Source organism: Melopsittacus undulatus, chromosome 2 (assembly GCF_012275295.1).
Source record: "Melopsittacus undulatus isolate bMelUnd1 chromosome 2, bMelUnd1.mat.Z, whole genome shotgun sequence".
Classification (NCBI taxonomy): Eukaryota; Metazoa; Chordata; class Aves; order Psittaciformes; family Psittaculidae; genus Melopsittacus; species Melopsittacus undulatus.
In genome coordinates this window covers 57986090-58005291 of record NC_047528.1, presented here as the reverse complement: position 1 = coordinate 58005291, position 19202 = coordinate 57986090, and the positions used below count along the sequence as shown (strand labels likewise).

The following is a 19202-nucleotide window of genomic DNA, read 5'->3' as shown; positions in this document are numbered from 1 at the left end:
CCCTTCTTGATTAATTTTCCAAATCACCTCCTTCATTAGCTTCATAGGATTAAGGACAAACATCAGGCCTATCTTCTTGTTGCTTTTTGGGGATTAAGTCAGCTCTTTCAAGTTATCAAGCTTTAATTTTGTTTGACTAAATATGTATTTGTTTCTTTTCAGGTGCTGCTAGCAAAGCCATTTGGAATGTGTGTTTTACAAAATTAAAAGGGACAGGAAGATAATCAGGAAGAAGAAAAAATTCTTGTGGGTTTTATGATGTTTCTGTCATATGGGATTTGATTGCTTCTTTTTATCTATGTAATTTAATTGTTCAGAGTATTATACCTTGAAGCTGTTTTGTGAATCTTTAAGAATGAAAAAGATTTACATTGTTGGTGCTGTGTCTAATTAAAAGTGATTACAGTAAATTCCCTAGGGTGAAATAATACCGTATATTGTTTCAAGGTCTTAACCGACAGGAAAAAAAAGACAGACAGAAAGTCACTTCTTTTCCTCACAAAAGGTTATTGGTGAGAGTTCCTTGTGGCCTGCTTTTAACTAATATGGTGATTTTAGCCACAAAAAACGTAAGCTTGTATAACTTACCGGGCTGTTGAATCCCATAGCACCTAGAGCTTGCTTTAATATGGCTAATTTCTCCCTGTTTTGAGGGTTGGCTGCTAACATCAACTCTTCCGCTGCAGTCTGGCTTAGATACCTGCACAGAGGAAAAACAGCATATGAGGCTGGTGTAGAGTCCACCTTTTGAAGTCAAAAGCCAGCTTTGCCCTTCTAACCAGAGGTTTCTTACAGATTTTTTTTTAGCCTTCAGAGGGAACAGATTTAATTTTTACCACTGACAGCTTGGCAATTCTTGCATAGATTCACCTTCAGAAGGCAGATTTGAGGAGACCCTCTGGTAATTCTGCTTGAAATTCCCCTCTTGCTAGCTATGGAATAGATCAGCTCTTATGTGCCTGATCCCTTGATGAACATTCACTCCCTTAGCAGCGGAATGGGTGACAGGCATACTCAGCATATCTCTTAGAACAAAGTAGTAACTAAGTACATAGCATAGTAAGCATACAGCCCTTAAGCTGCACTGCTCTGAGCAGTGTGAAGCAAAAGAAAATTTTACAAACCTCCTGAAAAATCATGATTAGAAAAGAGAAAGAGAAACACCTAGTGCAGCAGCTAAATCTGGAATGAAAAACCAGAACTGACAATACAGAGTAGTAACACAAAACAGATTAATCAAAACCTATTTCAGCAGACTACTGAAAAGGGCAGCAATATAACCATTACAACCATGTATTTTGACCCTCTTGAAATATGCCCATGGGCCAGATTTTTTAACATATTCAGAGCTAATATCACTAAGAATGAGGTGTCCAAGAATATTTTATTGGATCTGATTTTTCACTACATCATGCCAAGAATGTAAAAAACTGGGGGGGGGGGGTTTATCATTATAATTAAAATACACATTCATCATACAATCTGGAATCTTCACAAATGTCACCTACATCAACAGAATTGCCATACATAAATCAAAACAACATCATTACAATACCAACAAAAGTGAACAATTCATACTCACTCCACCCTTATCCCTTCACCACAATTACAACAACAAAAATTCTCCCCAATTACTCTGCTCTCTAGTAATGTTCATGATCTGCCACATAAAGATAGGAAACAATGCTGGCTTAATATCTGACAATTCTTGTTCACAATCATACTTCACTGCACACAGCTTCAAAATAAAGCTCCTATTGACACAGAAAGTCTGGCACACTCCAGTAAGGGTGGCCTTTTACACATGTATATCTTTCTGAAACACAGGGAAAATTATGTAGTATTCACACTTTTTTAACGGATAATGAGGTTTCTGTGTATACACAATGTAATGCAGAGCATATTTTTAGTGGACTGACACCAGATTTACCAGTGTGAGCTTTTCTTGGAGTGATAATGGCATAAATTACCCCAGCAGGTGGGCAGAGGACAAATCATGGGGAAAAACACATCCCTGGGTGCATAAGCACTTTTTGCACCCAAAGGAGAACTCAGTCAGCAGGTATCTCAAGTACAAACAAGCCTCCTCACACTGGTGGCTAAAGTGGGAGAATTAACACAACCTTTGAGATCTTGGGTCTGTAAGCATCACTGCTAGAGCTCTGGAGCATTCCTTTGGGGTTACTAAAAGCATAAATTTTGTCCAAATCAGGTAGATACAAATGATAGCACAGCTGTCAAATTAGCTAAAGCAGATGATGCCAAGTATATGCCAGCTTTATGGGGTTTTCTGGGTTTTTTATATATTGCCTGTAGGTTTCAAAAGGAGGCTGGGATACAACTGATACTGAATCTGGCATAGATAGAACTACTGGTATGAAGGTTAATCCACTAGAAAATTTTCCTGTTCCAAACTGCTGCGTGAGCTTACACCAGTTCAGTGTTATACATCATGTATTGGTGGCATTTCTGGTCTATAATTAGGAGATCTATATCAGCATATACTCTGCTGTCAAAATATTCTATTGAATGTTGTGGGAGTTGGAAGCTTATGGCCATTTCTGAAAAGGAAAAAAAAAAAAAAAGCCTCCTCACTGGTGCTCTCCTTAAATAACTCCTTGCCTCCCCCTCTGTGTACTGAGCAGAGAATATTGCATGCTTCTCTTATTTAAGTAACTCCATTTAACCAACTAGTTTCAGCATAGTTGAAGTGCTAACGTGTATCATGGCAAAAAGGTATGTGAACACTACCAACACATATCAAAGCAGGCTATGGCACAGCAAAATGACTCAGAATGTGCACTCTCTTCGAGGAAAGAGTCGAGATGTGGTATGATCCAACATGTGTCAGTTCTTGCCTTCAGCACAAGCACTTCTTGCTGATACAGCAGGGGGCAAAATGGGTACCTGCCAAACCAGGTGTCTGTGGCTCCATTAACCCATCCATAAACTGCAGCATCTGCTGGGGCATGCCTGGTGGAAGAGAATCAGACTTCCCCAGTATAAATCTGAAGATTTAATCAGCAGAAGTGCTGGGGCCCTTGGAAAAGGCTACAGTTGGACACTTTCTCAGGTACACTTCAATTGAGAATCAGTTTCCTCAGTCTAAAAGCAATTAAATTATTTTATAACATTTCATGAGGCCCACTCATTTTCCATTTTTCAGGACTAATGAAATATGAAAATTGCTTCGAAGATATTCACACTCAAATGCTATATGTTTATAATGTAAAGAATATGCACATTAAGGATAGGTTAATTGTATAGAGTATTTTGAGCTGCTGATACCATATCTCACAACTCCCCCCAAATACAGAAAATACTAGTATAGCAGAGTGGGGGTACTATATACTAGCTGTAGAAGAAATCACATTTTTCTAATTATTGTCAAGCTTTTTCTGCCTCAGAAACATAGCGGCATTTAGATAGACATTATTTTCCTTTGTAAAACAGTTCTGTGGCATCTCCTTCTTCCCACTTTAAAGACCCTGAGGATTAAAAGGGCCTGAGACACCCTGTATATTAATACTTATTATATATTATAATATGTATATTAATACCTATTTATGCTTAAGAACGAGAGTCCAGAACAAATTTTAAATTGTTGCCTCTCCTACAAAAATAGGGAAAGGGGAAAGAGATGTGTCACAGACTAAAAGTACTAATAATAATGAAAGCAAGCAAAGTAAAAGCAAAAAACAATTACCTGTTGGCCCCGGATTTACTCCCCAGTCCTGAAAAGCTGGCTCACAATGATCAGAATTCAATATATCTACAACTTCCTGGCTATAGTCATTGAAGTCTACAGACTATTCGTTTCAAGTGAGATCTGAACTGTTGATGTCTGTCACAGGGGCAACTTTTCTGATCTCTAGCAAATAAAGGTTGACAAATAAAAGATATTTTGCACTAACCAACTACAGTTTATCAACTACAATAAAAAAATACTTTGAGCTGTATTGTTTGTAAATATTGTTAACTGAGAAAATAAGGTTTTTTTACTCAATGCTGTCCACAGGGATCCCAAGAATTTCTACAGGACCCTGTAGTAGCAAGCCTTCCTCAGTATTGATATAAACTGATATTTCACTAATAGCGTAAAGAAAGCATTGCCAAAACACTACCCAGCACACAACCACTTCTCATTTGTAAAATCTGACACTTGAAATGTTCAAATATTCTATGAGAACAACCACATTATGCCACATACCTATCTATATACATTATTGCTGTTTAACCTATATAAATATCAAGTTCATTACAGTGGTTCAACTCATATCCGACAGTGAAGCTGTCTGAAAGAGATTAATAGGTTGTGTCCACTTCATCAGAAATTCCCTTTTGTCAGGACAGTTAAAGTCAGGTTCCAATTTAAGTAAAAGGGTAAGCATGGTTTTGCCAGATGGACACTTCTTTTCAGAGGGCTTCCCTAAAGCAAATACATACTGTCATGAATAATTAAGAGAATTCTTGGTGGGATTATATTAAGTGGTTCTATGTCACTATAAAAAGTTAGGATAAAGCCCTATGATGAAAGAGAATTGATTTATTTTTATTTTTTTAAGTTAGCATCTAGCTGCTTGCTACTTGACTCCTTTCCTTATAGAGGATAAGTGCTGACATATCTGCATTACATTGTAAAGCCTTCTGGGCTATAGCAGCCATGATATAAGGGAAACATTATAAAACATTAGTTGTTAGTCTTGAAACCTATAATACCTGGGAACTCAGTGAAATAAATGTTGATTGTGGTAATATGGATTTCACTGATCACAGTTTAAAATCTCTGGTTGTAGGCAAAAAAGCTTATTTTTCTATTTGCTTATGCTCAGAATAATATATCCATTTGATGTCTAAGAGTATTCTAAAGCTTCTGGGCTGTACTCAAACTACAAGTAGAGGACTTTAACACAAAAATAAACACAGAAGCAAGGGGCTGATGAAGGTTACTTATGTTAGTTTACTGGTCAGAGAAAGTGTCAGAGACTAGATGAAAGCACATTTTGTCACGAAATTAAGCCAAACATTAATGAGTATTATAAAGATAAAATTCAACTACAAATAATTATAATATAAGACAAAGGCATAACTGAATGTACAGATTCAAGACAGGTAAATCTGATTAGGCAGTGGATCATCAGAGAAGCATATATCATAAACTAAATGAGAGTCAGGTATGCCCTGATACTGCAAAACATTAATCATCATATGTAACACCCTTAGTTACATATGCTGATATAAAAGACATGAAATATTTAGTATGGTAAAGCTTAACTGGAGTGTTCTGTGTGATTTTTGGGTATCCCATTTTAGGGAAATCAGGATCACTTAGAGTAAACCCCAGTAGAAAGCAATAGATAAATATTTCAGAAAAAATTACCTAGAGCAAAAGTGTTCATTAAAGGTAGCTTACAGAAGACTGAGAGAGATCCTGCAAAGAGGGAAAGTCTTATAGCCCAACACTCCTTTAGGCGCAAAACCACGGACATAGAAATACCGCTACTTTACCCAGCTGACCTGAGGACACAAGAACAGCATGGTAGAGCATGAAACAGATCTTAGAGAAATTAGCCTACTTCAAGGAGATAAAAAATGTGAAGGCATTGTACTAAAAAAAGATATTAAGATATTTTCCAACACTCACTTATTCTGGATTTTGATACTGCATTCCTATCAAGTTTGCAAAGAACATCAAATCGGGTGAGCAACCAACATGGTAGACGGTAAGGCTGACCTTTACAGGCTGAAGGTGTGGGCCAACAGGAACTTCATGAAATTCATGAAGACAAGTTGTGCAGTTGGAAATGAATAAAGCCTTGCAATGATACACACTGATGAGCTGGAGAGCAGTTCTGGGGGAAAGGTCCTGGGGACCTCAAGGGTAATGAGCTGCCCAGGCACTGACCCTGGGCAGCAGCAGCAGTGAGCAGCGTCCAGGGTTGCATCACCAGGAGCACTGCCAGGAGACTGAGGGTTCTTTCCTTCTGCCCTGCACTGCCTGTTAGACCACATCAACATATTGAAATCAGCTCTGCATGTGCACACACATGCACAATACACAGAAGACATTGCTAAAGTTGGAGTGACATGAGTGGAGGGCCAACTCAGTGGTCAGGGCTGTAGACATGATGTGGGAGGCCTGTTGAGTAAGCAGGGTTTGTTCAGCCCATGGAAGTGGAGGCTCCAGAGACACAAACACCCTTGGAGGTTTTCAGGACTTGACTGGGCAATGCTCTCAGCAACCTCATCTGATCTCACAGCTGGCCCCACTTGGAGCAGGTGGTGCACTAGGGAACTCTTGAAGGCCCTGCCAAAATTAATTATCCTATGATCCTATGAAACACATTGTACTTATTTCTCAGATATGTTTGGTTCTTTTTTAACCTCCCATCAAACCAGTAAGTTTTAGCCCAGAAAAGTGGGACATCAAGAAAAGCTAGGCCTTGAGTTGTTGGGGACCTTACCTTGTCCTTGTGTCTCAAAAATTTAACACAGCCCTTGAAGTCATAAGATACCTCAAGACAAATACTTTTTAATTTTTTATTATCACAGCATTATTATTTTATAAGAAGGAAGATGTCTTCTCAGATTTGGACACCAAATTCTAAAAAAGATTTTTTAAAGATTTTAGAAAACTTAAATTTGAAAGATATTAAGTTTACATCTTAAGAAAAACTGATATGAACAATTACCATCAGGAAATTTCCAGACAACTTGATAATTTTTTATGAATTAGAAACAAAAAAGAACCTCATTAAGGACTTTTAAAAATATCTGTACAAATAGTATTAATGATAAGTCTTCCATTAGTTGTTTTAGAAGGAGCTGGGGCACAGGGCCAAACACCTAGAATTTAGGAAGATACATGTGAGCTGTACCAAAATAATTGTCAGGATACGTGCTGTGACCACCACCATTTCCAAGCTAATTCAACTTAGCTTGATTTTGTGTCTAGACAATAGTTTGTACGTTGTACATTAAATTATTCATAAGTGTAGCAAGATGACTGAAAAACAATCCTTTCTTGTACAAAAACACTTAGGAAGGATAAAATTTTTTATTCTACTGGGGTAAAGGTGTACATTATATGAGTTCAATCTTACTTTATTTAGATGTTAGTTCTTATGCTGTATGAAGTGGGGAAAAAGATAGGGCTGAAAGTCACTACAGAAACTGCTTGTTCTGAATATCATCCTGAGGCAGAAAATCACAATTTTAAAGATTCAGGTATGATAGTATCATCTTCCTGAAGAACTAGGAACATCAATGTGAACACAGCTAAAACAGTCCTGACATTAGCTTACACATCAGTTAAGTTTTCTCTTTCTTCTGTGTAGCTGCTGTAATAGATTTCCAAAGAACCTGTCTGTTTGCACAGTAGATCCTGTCTTGATATGAAGCATTGGACCAGATCTCTGGAGGTCCCGTTCAAACCAGAGGGAAAGGAAAATATTATTTTTCTCTGTTTATATTCCTTTAGTTGGCTTCAGTTGGTTAAAGAAAAAAAAAAAAGAAAAAAGATGTGTGAGAAGAGATGAATGCCATAATCTGTTACTTTTAGAGATCCGGTACCTTTGAGGAACTACAACTTTTATGGTGTGCTTTCTGCTTCTGATCCATTTGTGCCTCTGTCATTTCCCTGCTACTAGTAGGATTTGTCTTAGCTAACCCCTAGAGAAACAGAATAGCATTAACTCCTATTCTAGCACAACTGACCACACTATCTAGTACATTTATTTTGCCAAAGAGTTCAAGATCAGTGAGCATGGAAGCAAAGACTACTTAACATAAATAACTAAATACAGGACTCTAGCAATACTTCATTATGCAATACAAGCCACTGCAGATCATGTTATGAATCAGAAATTCTGGAATTTGTCTATATACCCCTTATTTCTTTTATAAAAATGACTTACAAATAAACTCCTAATATGAATTCAATAATTTAAAATAGCTATTAAAACTGAAATCCCTGTATTTCACATTTACTTATACAAGCCAGACTTTTTTGTTTCTCACATAAAGAACAAAAAATCTACATTTTTTTAAAAATATCATGCTGTAAGCATGTGGAAACCTGTCATGCAGTAACTCTCCAAAGCCATTTTGTGCTGTCCAGTTAAAGAAATTCAGAACAGAAAATAAAATCAGGCTCTTTCTTTTTAATTGTGGTGACAGGCAGGAAATAGAAGGGACCTGTCACTTGTTTTCCATGAGCTTTAGAGCCAACTGGTAGGAAACACTGTGTTTATATCCTAGAGAAGAGCACATCATTTAGACTGAATGGATTCAGAAACACCTACTTGAAGTATTCATACGCTTTTGTGTTGTAAAGGCTTTTATTACAGCTTGACCTTAACTAAAGTATGTCATTAAAAAATGCATGCAAGTATCTTCTCAGTGCTAGCTTCTATAAAATATTGCACCAACAGTTCTAAAAACAAGCATAAACACGCACACCACAACATCATACTTAGTGATTTCAGGCCACAGGAACAACAAGAAACAATTATTTTTTCTTGCTGGATTTACATGTACAGTAGAATAATGATTTATTCCACCACTGTATGTTACCCCAATTCAGGAAAGTGTTTATGTGTACCTAACTTCAAATCCTTGCTTCATCCCACTGATTTCAGTTGAATCGGTATCATAATAAATGCTGATACGAAGCACAACTGGAAGTTACAGGTAAACACTCTATGTTGAGCTTTGATCTGCTATGAAAGAAAGAAAGACAGATGAGGTGTTTAAGTGAGACAGGACATAAGCAGTACTGGAGACCTAGACTTGAAGCTGCCCTAAGCATCAGCTGCATAATTCTTAGGCATATCACCTTATTAGATATTTACTATTACAAAATGCAATGCAATACTGCACAAAGATTCCCGAACTATATCTATATGTCCTAGGTGTAGCAGAAAAAGCACAGTAAGTGAGGCTAATTACCTCAGATAGACCACTGCCCTACAGCTATGGTATTTTTTGCATGGCATCATCTGAGGTGCCTCTGTTACACTCCACAATGGGCTGCACAGACTCACCTTTTGCCTCTATTTGTCTTCATACAAATTCTTAAGCAAAACCAGTTTTAATTAGACTTTTCTTATTACAAAATCTTCATTAATTGACACTTTGTTGCTAGAAAATTCTCAAGAGAGCCAACGTCACAGCCAGATGAAGCAGTATTTCATAATCAGGCTCCAGCTCTAACACAATCAATATGCATGTTGTGGGTGACATTGTATTAAGAAGCATGGATTAACAAGCTAAATCCCTTCCTTCCCCTTATTAGTGCTGCCCAATGAACCATGTACCTGCACAATCATGTGAAAAGTGTGTGCCTTTTGCCTTTGCAATACCCATCCCTCCTTCCCATCCAGCTCAGAGCAGTAACCCTGATTAAGCACAATGGCCATCACTGAAAATTCAACATTATTACATCAGTTAATTTTTACTTTAAGCTCAGGTGGAAATTACAGTATCTCAGATATGAATTAGACCTAGACAAAATCTAACTGTTTATAAACCAATTTTCTTACAACTAGGTCAGTTTACTGCCCTCATATTAAATAAGTGTGAAGTCTTTCTCTGAAATACACCAAATTTTTCTAAAGGGTTATTCCTGTGACTACTCACTAAATACTGAGACTTAATTTAAGGATAACTAAACATCGAACTTAAGGACAGTTTTGCCAGGCTAAGAATGAGTGACTTCATAGCTTTATGCATGTTTTTAAAAATGTTTTCAAAACTGGAGGGATAAAGAGTATTGAGTGTTTAAAACCCAGATACTATCCTTCAAAAGCAAATTCCATTAATCTCTACTGTATTTACAAAGTCACAGAATAAGAAATAACAACGAACATTTTTATTTCTTTAGATCTCCCATGTGAGTATGAGAGGACAATATATTCTGCTTAGTGAGGAAAAGCTGCCTTGCACTTAGCAATGTTTGATATGTAAACAGGAATGAGATAAAGACAAAGCAAAACAGTTGACATCAATGAAGTAAACGACATTTACAGAACATGATAATGAATAGCTTCTGGCTTTTTTTCCCTAAGGGAAAAGGGGCATATTTTACTGACATTTTCTTTTGTCTCCTACTTTTAAACCTATTCCAATCTGAACAAATTTTGCATCCTTTGAACTGTGTTATGTAGTAGCATTGAGATGGAATTTCTGATAGCCATTTAAGTGCACAGATTTCTGCTCATGACTATGGCAATAAAGCACCAAAACCAGCAGTTTGAAAACACCAGTAACTTTGTTATTTCAAGAAGTAAGGTAACATTATAATATTAATAAAAAACCTGCTGCAGACAGATTTGGGGATAGCCAGAACACAGCTCTTATTTTTATTTTTTAAACTAAAAAAATCACCTGTTAAGATATGTCTTTTGTAAACTGGTTTTAGCACAGAAAGCTTGTATTAGCCTGTGTGTTGCTCAGTGAATAGCTTTGTCTTGATATTTTCATATGACAAAATTTCAAATAATTTTGTATACTATGAAGTACATTATTTTTTACAGACAGTGGATGTACTCAAATGGAAAATGAAGAAATACAGCTTGGTTTTTATTCTCAAAATGCCAAATCTCTTTAGGCTACACTGAAGGACACTTTTTTTTTATTATATAGATATTCCTGTGGAATATATTTAAATGAGACCCAAGCCTTCTGTTCCTAAAAATATATTAATATGTAAATCTAGGATAATTCCATTATAGAAAAAATTGAATGCACAACGAGAGTGACTCAGAATTTTCCACACCTCTGGTGATATTAAAAGAAATAATAAAGACAGTATACCTTGTAGTGCTGTTTCTCTGACTCGTATAATTTAGTATTTCATATAACAGAATCACTCAGGTCATAATTCTCTGAACTATCACTTTACAAGCATAATTTTGAAGGTGAATATACATTAAATAAGGAGAATAATAAAGATTATGATGATGGTAATAAAAGAGTAGCAAATACTGAGTATTGCTGAACTTGGAAAAAAACTAAGTTAGTCTGCATGCAAGTGCAAACTGGTCCAATCCATGTCCTGAAATGCTTCGGAAACTGTGTTTGAACTTTGCTGCTGCAACCAAGAGTAATTTTGTATTTCTGTGTTCGGACTTAGTTTGGCACTAGTTGACAGTTAGATGTCATTAAGTTTATGCACCCCAAGGCATTTCTCCACTAGCGTCTACTACTTTTAAAATGCTGATTCATTAAATAAAGCTTACTGGGTTAAGAGCCACAGTATCAGATCTAAACTTTAAAAAGTGCTTTGGGTACCTGCTTACAACTTTCATGCGTAGCCAGTTATAATGTTGATAATATACTCCAAAATTATTTCGTATAACTGCTGACTGTAGTTCACATATCAGTTTCAGATCAGCTCATGTACAAGAAGCCCTCTTCCTCCGGTGTATGCCTCCTGTATGGCCATGTGTATTCTAAACAAGTAATATCGAACACAAAGATCCATTTAAAGCCCTTTAATTTGGCCAAACAAAACCAGTCATGGCCCCCCAAGATACTAGTCACTCTAGTGACTTTTGAAATACTGGGAATTATATAGTATTTACATAAGAATGAGACATTTTTAGGAATTATTAATACAATTAATTGATTAATCAATAACAATAATTTACCTATCATGGGCTAAGAATGTCTCACAGAATACATGAATATGAGTTGGTGCAGTGCTTAACTTTATCCACTTGTTCTACAAAGCAAGAATATCCTCCTTTCTACTTTACAGGGAGTAAATATGTATTTGTGTATATTATCTATTTAGCAATCAACCATTCACAATTATTAGTGGCCATCCCCTTAACATAAGCATAGGGTCCTGATTTTCACACAGCCAGCAAGCAACATGACACTGAAAACAAGGTTCAGTTCGGGAGAATTCATGCAAGACCTGTCTTGCTTCCCCCTGCCCCGGGACCTGTTTCTGTCACAGGTATGTTTCAGGAACACCAGAAATGTCAAAAGGATGGATACATGTGTGTGCGTGTTCCTCTCACATCTTCTCAGCCCTCTCAGGAAAATCACACCAGATGAAAGCTCAGAAGTTAACTACTTCTAACACAAAATCTTCCATAGTACCTTACATTGCTTTTCATAACTACAAAAGTACTAAAGACCCATTATCTGCTCAGCAAAACAGAAGCAAACTTTACAGGCGGCACACTGAAAACTCAGCTGAAGGGCTGCATCTGTATAAAAGGAATTGGCCTTACTAAATCAAGAGAATGTGCAGATCTGCTTCAGTACTTTCATGGTTTCTGTATCTGGATAGGACAAAGAGACTCCGTGCTGACATTTCTTGCTAAAATGCACACTGTGTTTACACACAGGGATATGCAGTTTGTGCAATTTAATTCTGTAGGCAAGCTAAGTGTGCATTCAAATACATAGCTTACTAAATAAAACCAGAAAAAATACTACAATAAAGTAAAATAGTAAAATAAAATAAGATAAAATAAAATGCACAGAAGAAAGATAATAGCAAAATAAAGTATGCCTCAAAAGTAGCCCTTTATTTTTCCCTGAAATAGATGGGCAGCTGGAAGTGATTAGAGAGGCTCATCTCGGCAAATGGCAGAGTAGCTCCAGAGACACCGCCTTCAAACCCGGAGAGAGGGGAAACCCCGCGTTCAGGAGCCTCAGCTCTGAGCGGCGAGAGACACCAAGAGCCCCTCGAGCCTTCAACACTCCTTCCTCAGGAGTCTGGAGCTCCGCTGAGGCGAGCACGGGCTCACAGGGGGCGGCACCGGGAGGGAAGGCCCCGCCCAGAATAGCCTCGCAGTTCTGCAGGGGGCTGACGAGGAAACTCGCACTGCACCAAATGCACAGCCAGCTGGTGCCGCAGTAAAGAGGGTCACTACTGGTGCCGCCAGGAAAAAGCAGCAGGTCACAGTAGTAGGGGACTCTGCTTCGAAAGGCACAGAGGCAGCCATCTGTTAGCCTGACCCAGTCTCAAGGGAGGTGTGTTCCTACCAGGGACTCAGATCAGCGACGTTGCTGACAAGCTGCCTGCTCTAGTAAGTGCCACTATTACCCACTTCTTGTGATCTATGTGGGTGCTATTGATACTGAGAGCAGTAGCCTGGGAATCATTAAGAAGGACTACAGAGCACTGGGAAAGGTGGTTAGGGGCTCTGGAGCTCAGACAGCTTTTTCATCAATCCTCCACGTCAAAGGGGAGGACCTTGAAAAGGCCAGGCAGAGTTGTCAGGTTAATAAAGGATTAAAATGGTGGTGCCATAGTCAGGGATTTGGTTATTTAGATCGGACTCGATTTGGGAGGTCAGTTCTGCTGAGGGCTGCTGGAGCTGGTCTGACAAGGCTTTGGTAAGAGATTTGCCAGGCTGGTCAAAGCAGCTTTAAACTAGATGCACTGGGGGAGGGGGGCATAAATTCATCCCACTACTCCCAGCCAGTTGCCAGCACCTGTAATAAATGCTTGGAGCAATGCAGTGTTGTTTCAGCCACTCCAGCCACTGAGCTGGCTTCATTTGGAGCTCGGCTCAGATGCCTCTATACAAATGTTGTAATATGGGGAATAAACAAGAGGAATTAGAGATGTGTGCATGTCTACAGGAATATAATATCACTGGCATCACAGAAACATGGTGGGATGGCTGCTATGACTGGAGTGTTGGAATGGAAGGTTATAGGCTCTTCAGGAATGACAGGCCAGGGGGAGCTGCTATTTATGTCAATGATAGGCTGGAGTGTATGGAACTCTGGGGACAGGTGATCAGTCAACAGAGAGCCTGTGGGTCACAGTCCAAGGGAGAACAGCGATGGGAGACATTACTTTGGGGATCGGTTACAGATCACCTGATCAGGAGGACTCTCTGGATCAAGCTCTATAGAGACAGATGAGAGCAGTCTCACGCTCACAGGCCCTTGTCCTTATGGGGCATTTCAACCATCCTGATCTGTTGAAGGGATGGTACAGCCTGGAACAAGCAATCCAGGAGGTTCCTTGATTGTATGGACAACAACTTCATCTTGCAAGTAATAGAGAAGCTGACAGGAAAATGTGCCATGTTTGACCTCATGCTCACCAACAGGGAGGGACTGGTTGGGAATGTGATGATCCAGGGCAGCTTTGGCTCTAGCAGGCATTAGATGGTTGAGTTAAAGATCCTCAGGCTGTGAGAAAGGCATGCAGCAAGCTCACTGCCCTGAACTTCAAGAGAGCAGACTTTGGCCTCTTCAGCAACCTGCTTAGTAAGGTTCCATGCAATAAAGCCCTAGAGGGCAGGGGGACCCAGACTGCTGGAAGCAAGGACATGCGGCCTGGGAAGAATACAGATGTTGTCTGGGAAGGTAGGGACCAGGTCAGGAAAGCTAAGGCCCACTTAGAATTAAATCTCGCAAGGGATGTGAAAGATAACAGGAAAGGATTCTATAGGTATGTAGCAAACAAAAGACATACCAGGAATAATGTAGGCCCCCTCCAGAAGCTATCAGGAGAACTGGCTACCCTGGATTTGGAGAAGGCTGAAGTTCTTAATGACTTCTTTGCCTCAGTCTTCCCTGAAAATGGTCTGACCACACCACCCAAGTCTTGGAAGGCAGATGTAGGGACTGTGAGAACGAAGATCTTAGGCACATTGTAGGAGAGGATCAGGTTTGAGACCTTCTTAAGAACCTTAACATGCACAAGTTCATGGGACCTGATAAAATCCATCCAGGGGTCCTGAGCGAGCTGGCGAATAAAGTTGCTAAGCCACTGTCCATTATATTGGAAAAATCGTGGCAGTCAGGTGCAGCTCCCAACGACTGGAAAAACGGAAACATAACCTTATTTTCAAGAAGTGGAAAACGGAAGACCCAGGGAACTACAGACCAGTCAGTCTGATAGAATTATAGAATAGTTAGGGTTGGAAAGGACCAGAGGATTGTCTAGTTCCATCCCCCCTGCCATGGGCAGGGACACCTCAAACTAAACCATGTCACTCAAGGCTCTGTCCAAACTGGCCTTGAACACTGCCAGGGATGGAGCATTCACAACTTCCCTGGGCAACCCATTCCAGTACCTCACCACCCTCACAGTAAAGAGCTTCTTCCTTACATCCACATCCAAGCTAAACTTCCCCTGTTTAAGTTTTAACCCCTTGTTCTATCCCTGCAGTTCCTAATGAAGAGTCCCTCCTCAGCATCCTTATAGCCCCCCTTCGGATACTTGAAGGCTGTATGAGGTCTCCATGCAGCCTTCTGTTCTCCAGGCTGAACAGCGCCAACTTTCTCAGCCTATCTTCATAGCCTCACCTCTTTGCCTGGCAAAATCTTGGAGCAATCTCCTCCTGGAAGGCATGCTAGGGCACATGAAAAACAACAGGGTGGTTGGTGACAGCCAACATGGCTTCACTAAGGGAAAATCTTGTCTGACCAATTTGGTGACCTTCTATGATGGGGCTACAGAACTGATGGGTAGGGGGAAAGCAGTTGACATCATTTATCCAGACTTGTGCAAAGCTTTTGACACTTTATTGAACAACATCCTTGTATCTAAACTGGAGAGACATCAACCTGATGGATGGACCACTCAGTGGTTCATCCATTCATGGACCTGATGTTGGATAAAGAATTGGCTGGATGGCTGCACACAGAGTTGTGGTCAACAGTTCAACATCCAGCTGGAGACCAGTAACAAGTGATGTCCCTCAGGGGTTGGTGTTTGGACCGGTCTTGTTCAACATCTTTGCTGGAGACACGGACAGTGGGATTGACTGAACCTTCAGCAAGTTTGCTGGTGACACCAAGCTGTGTGGTTTGGTTGCAAGGTCCTACATCTGGGTTGGGGCAATCCCACGCACAGCTACAGGTTGAAGAAGAGGTTCAGAGCAGCCCTGTGGAGCAGGACTTGAGGGTGTTGGTCGATGAGAAACTGAACATGAGCTGGCTTCAGTGTGTGCTCACAGCCCAGAAAGCCAACTGTATCCTGGGCCACATCAAAAACAGTGTGACCAGTAGGTCAAAGGAGGTGATCCTGCCCCTCTACTCTGCTCTCCTGAGATCTCACTAGGAGCACTGTGTACAGTTCTGGTGTCCTCAACATGAAAAGGACATGCAGCTGTTGGAGCAAGTCCAGAGGAGGGCCATGACAATGACAATAAACGGGCTTGAGCACCTCCCATATGAAGACAGGCTGAGAAAGTTGGGGCTGTTCAGCCTGGAGAAGGCTGTGTGATGACCTCATATCAGTCTTCCAGTATCTGAAGAGAGCCTATACGGATGCTGGAGAGGGACTCTTCATTAGGGACTGCAGGGATAGGACAAGGGGTAATGGGTTAAAATTTAAACAGAGAAAGTTTAGGGTACATATAAGAAGTTCTTTACTGAGGGTGGTGAGGCAGTGGTTGCCCACGGAGGTTGTGAATGCTCTATCCCTGGCTGTGTTCAAGTCCAGCCTGGACAGAGCCTTGGGTGACATGGTTTAGTGTGAGGTGTCCATGCTCATGGCAGGGGGGTTGGAACTAGATGATCCTCAGGTCCTTTCCAATCCTAGCTATTCTATGATTATAATAGCATGTTTAAAAAATAGGGTCCAGAATTAGCTACAAAACCATAGAACTTGATCCGATACTCCAATTTGATCCAGCTTTCACTTAAGGTGCAACCTAACTCTGTAACATACTCACTAAAGCTCATCATAGTACTTATTCTATTAGATGCTGCTCCATTCCTCTTAATTGCTACCTTATTGAAGAGTTCTGTTTAAAAAAGGGATTAGGTCTGGAAATACAGCAAATAGGAAGGACAGCAGGTATGAGAAAGTACAGATGCATCTCTAATAGGTGAATCTGATTCCTGTAGCTGCATGTAAAACCAAAGGCATGACATAACAGAAGCGCAAAGAAATACTAAGAAATATTAGGATAAAAATGTAGAGTCTCTAGCAGTGGTAATTTTAACCCATCTGGTGTGGGGCAGGAAAGTGATAGAAAACAAAGCCCAAGCAAACAATGATTTCAACAGAAGAACATATCAAAGAAGGGTCATATAGATGTTCTCTGTGTTTTATTCATTGCTGGAAAAATTTAATGTCATAGAACAGTCTCCAACTGTTTTCCAACAAATCATTCTACTAAATAATTTTCTTATTTAACAATATCATTTTCATTATTCGTTTTTTACTGAGAAAGGCCACAGATTTATTTTTTTTACATGTGATTAGCACTGTTTTTGTCTCTGTAAGCCTCTTCTTGGGTGAACAAACAGATCATGAAACTGGCATCAGTGTACTAGTGTCCAAATAAACTTAATAAGCTTAATATTAAGCTGCAACACCAGCTTGGTAAACCGATTTTTACCCATTTCATGATTCAGTTATGTTAAAATTTCATAAAAGGTTAAAGCAGAAATTAGAAGGTGCCAGCATTTGTGGCATAAGCCATAAATTATGCTTCTTTGTAATTATGGTTATAAACACAGTTTGTCAAATAGTATTTCTACATTGTTTCAGTGCCTTTTTCCATCATTTCAGTCAGCAGAAAATTTCTCCTAAGGTTTTATTTCAGACTACTTCCTTTGCATAGTTCTTTCTACAAAGTGGATTTAACAATTTTTCTCACATATACTACTACTATTCAAGAAATGTTAAAACTTCAGGTAAGCAGAGGCCTTATTAGCACAGACAGGACACAGACCAAAATCACAGAATCATGGAATTCTTTATGTTGGAAAATACCTTTAAGACCTTCTTAAGAACACTGAGTCCAAATTGGTGTGTTACAAAGAACAGAACCTCATACATGTTTCTTCCTTGAAATACTAAACATCCATTGAGTTCTTCCCAGAGTGCTGTTTGCACAGATCTGATAAAAATACAGCTATCCCAGGTTAGATACATGTGAAAATAATTAAGCATCTCCAAAGCCTCTGTACTATTTTCCATCCACTGGCTGACAATCAAAGGTGACTTGAAACTATAGAAACTATATTTGAAACTATTTTTGTTTACTTTTGATATCAAACACTGAGTACACCAAGTTTCATATGATTTATGTTATACTGTACTAAGCTGCAGCAGTAACATTTGTGCCATGATTCCAAGAGATGTGTCATAAACTAACTCAAGCTAGACAAGACCTAGACACTGAATAAAGAAGTTCCAATGATCATCTGGGTGACAGGTGATTCAGTACAAGATATTCCTGCACCATTTGCTCCTGCATTATATTGCATAAAATAATTTTAGAAGACAGACTGATGGAGCTGCCATTTTTAGGAGCTGTATAAAACTGTTATCCTAACATCTTCCTTGAGGTGATCCTGCCCCTCTACTCTGCTCTCGTGAGACCTCACTTGGAGTATTGTGTACAGTTCTGGTGTCCTCAACATAAAAAGGACATGGAAGTGTTGGAACAAGTCCAGAGGAGGACCATGAGGATGATCAGGGGACTGGAGCACCTCTTGTATAAAGACAATCTGAGAAAGTTGGGGTTGTTCAACCTGGAGAAGGCTGCATGGAGACCTCTTAGCAGCCTTCCAGTATCTGAAGGGGGCCTACAGGGATGCTGGAGAGGGACTGTTCATTAGGGACTGTAATGATAGGACAAGGGGTAACGGGTTGAAACTTAAACAGCAGAAGTTTAGATTACATATAAGAAGTTCTTTACTGTTAGGGTGGTGAGGCACTGGAATGAGTTGCCCAGAGAAGCTGTGAATGCTCCATCCCTGGCAATGTTCAAGGCCAGGTTGGACAGAGCCTTGGGTAGTATGGTTTAGTGTGAGGTGTCCCTGCCCATGGCAGGGGGGTTGGAATTAGATGATCTTAAGGTCCTTTCCAACCCGAACTATTCTATGATTAGTACTCAATTATCATTTTCAGAAGACCTGACTAGTAAATTTTAGGTTTTAAACAAAACTCATTTTGAGCAGTTGTATTTTAACTATAAATAATCCATATGCAAATCCAACAGGAATCAAAGGAAACTGTGAACAGCATTTACCTGACACAATGAGGTTTAACCTCAGTGTAGAGGTCATTTTCAGTTATGATTAATAAAAGAACTATGGGAAGAAAACTGTGCTATGTTTTGGGCTGACCTTGCCTGACTTTCCCAAAGAGGCTTGGCTACAGTAACTAAAGTTACTGTACCATCAGAGTACTGTATCACCAAGAGCTGTGAAAAATCCAAGCTAGCCTAGGGAGCTCAGTGAAGACAGTACTTCAA

At 39.5% G+C, this 19202-nt stretch overlaps 1 protein-coding gene across 1 annotated transcript in view; it reads right to left on the bottom strand.

Moving 5' to 3' along the window:
• Positions 1 to 19202, bottom strand: part of MYO16 (myosin XVI) — a 297078-nt gene that overhangs the window by 119046 nt on the left and 158830 nt on the right. Inside the window, exon 17 of the mRNA XM_005145243.2 lies at positions 589 to 700. Coding sequence (XP_005145300.2) covers positions 589 to 700 — 112 coding nt within the window. The remainder of the gene's footprint in view (positions 1 to 588; positions 701 to 19202) is intronic.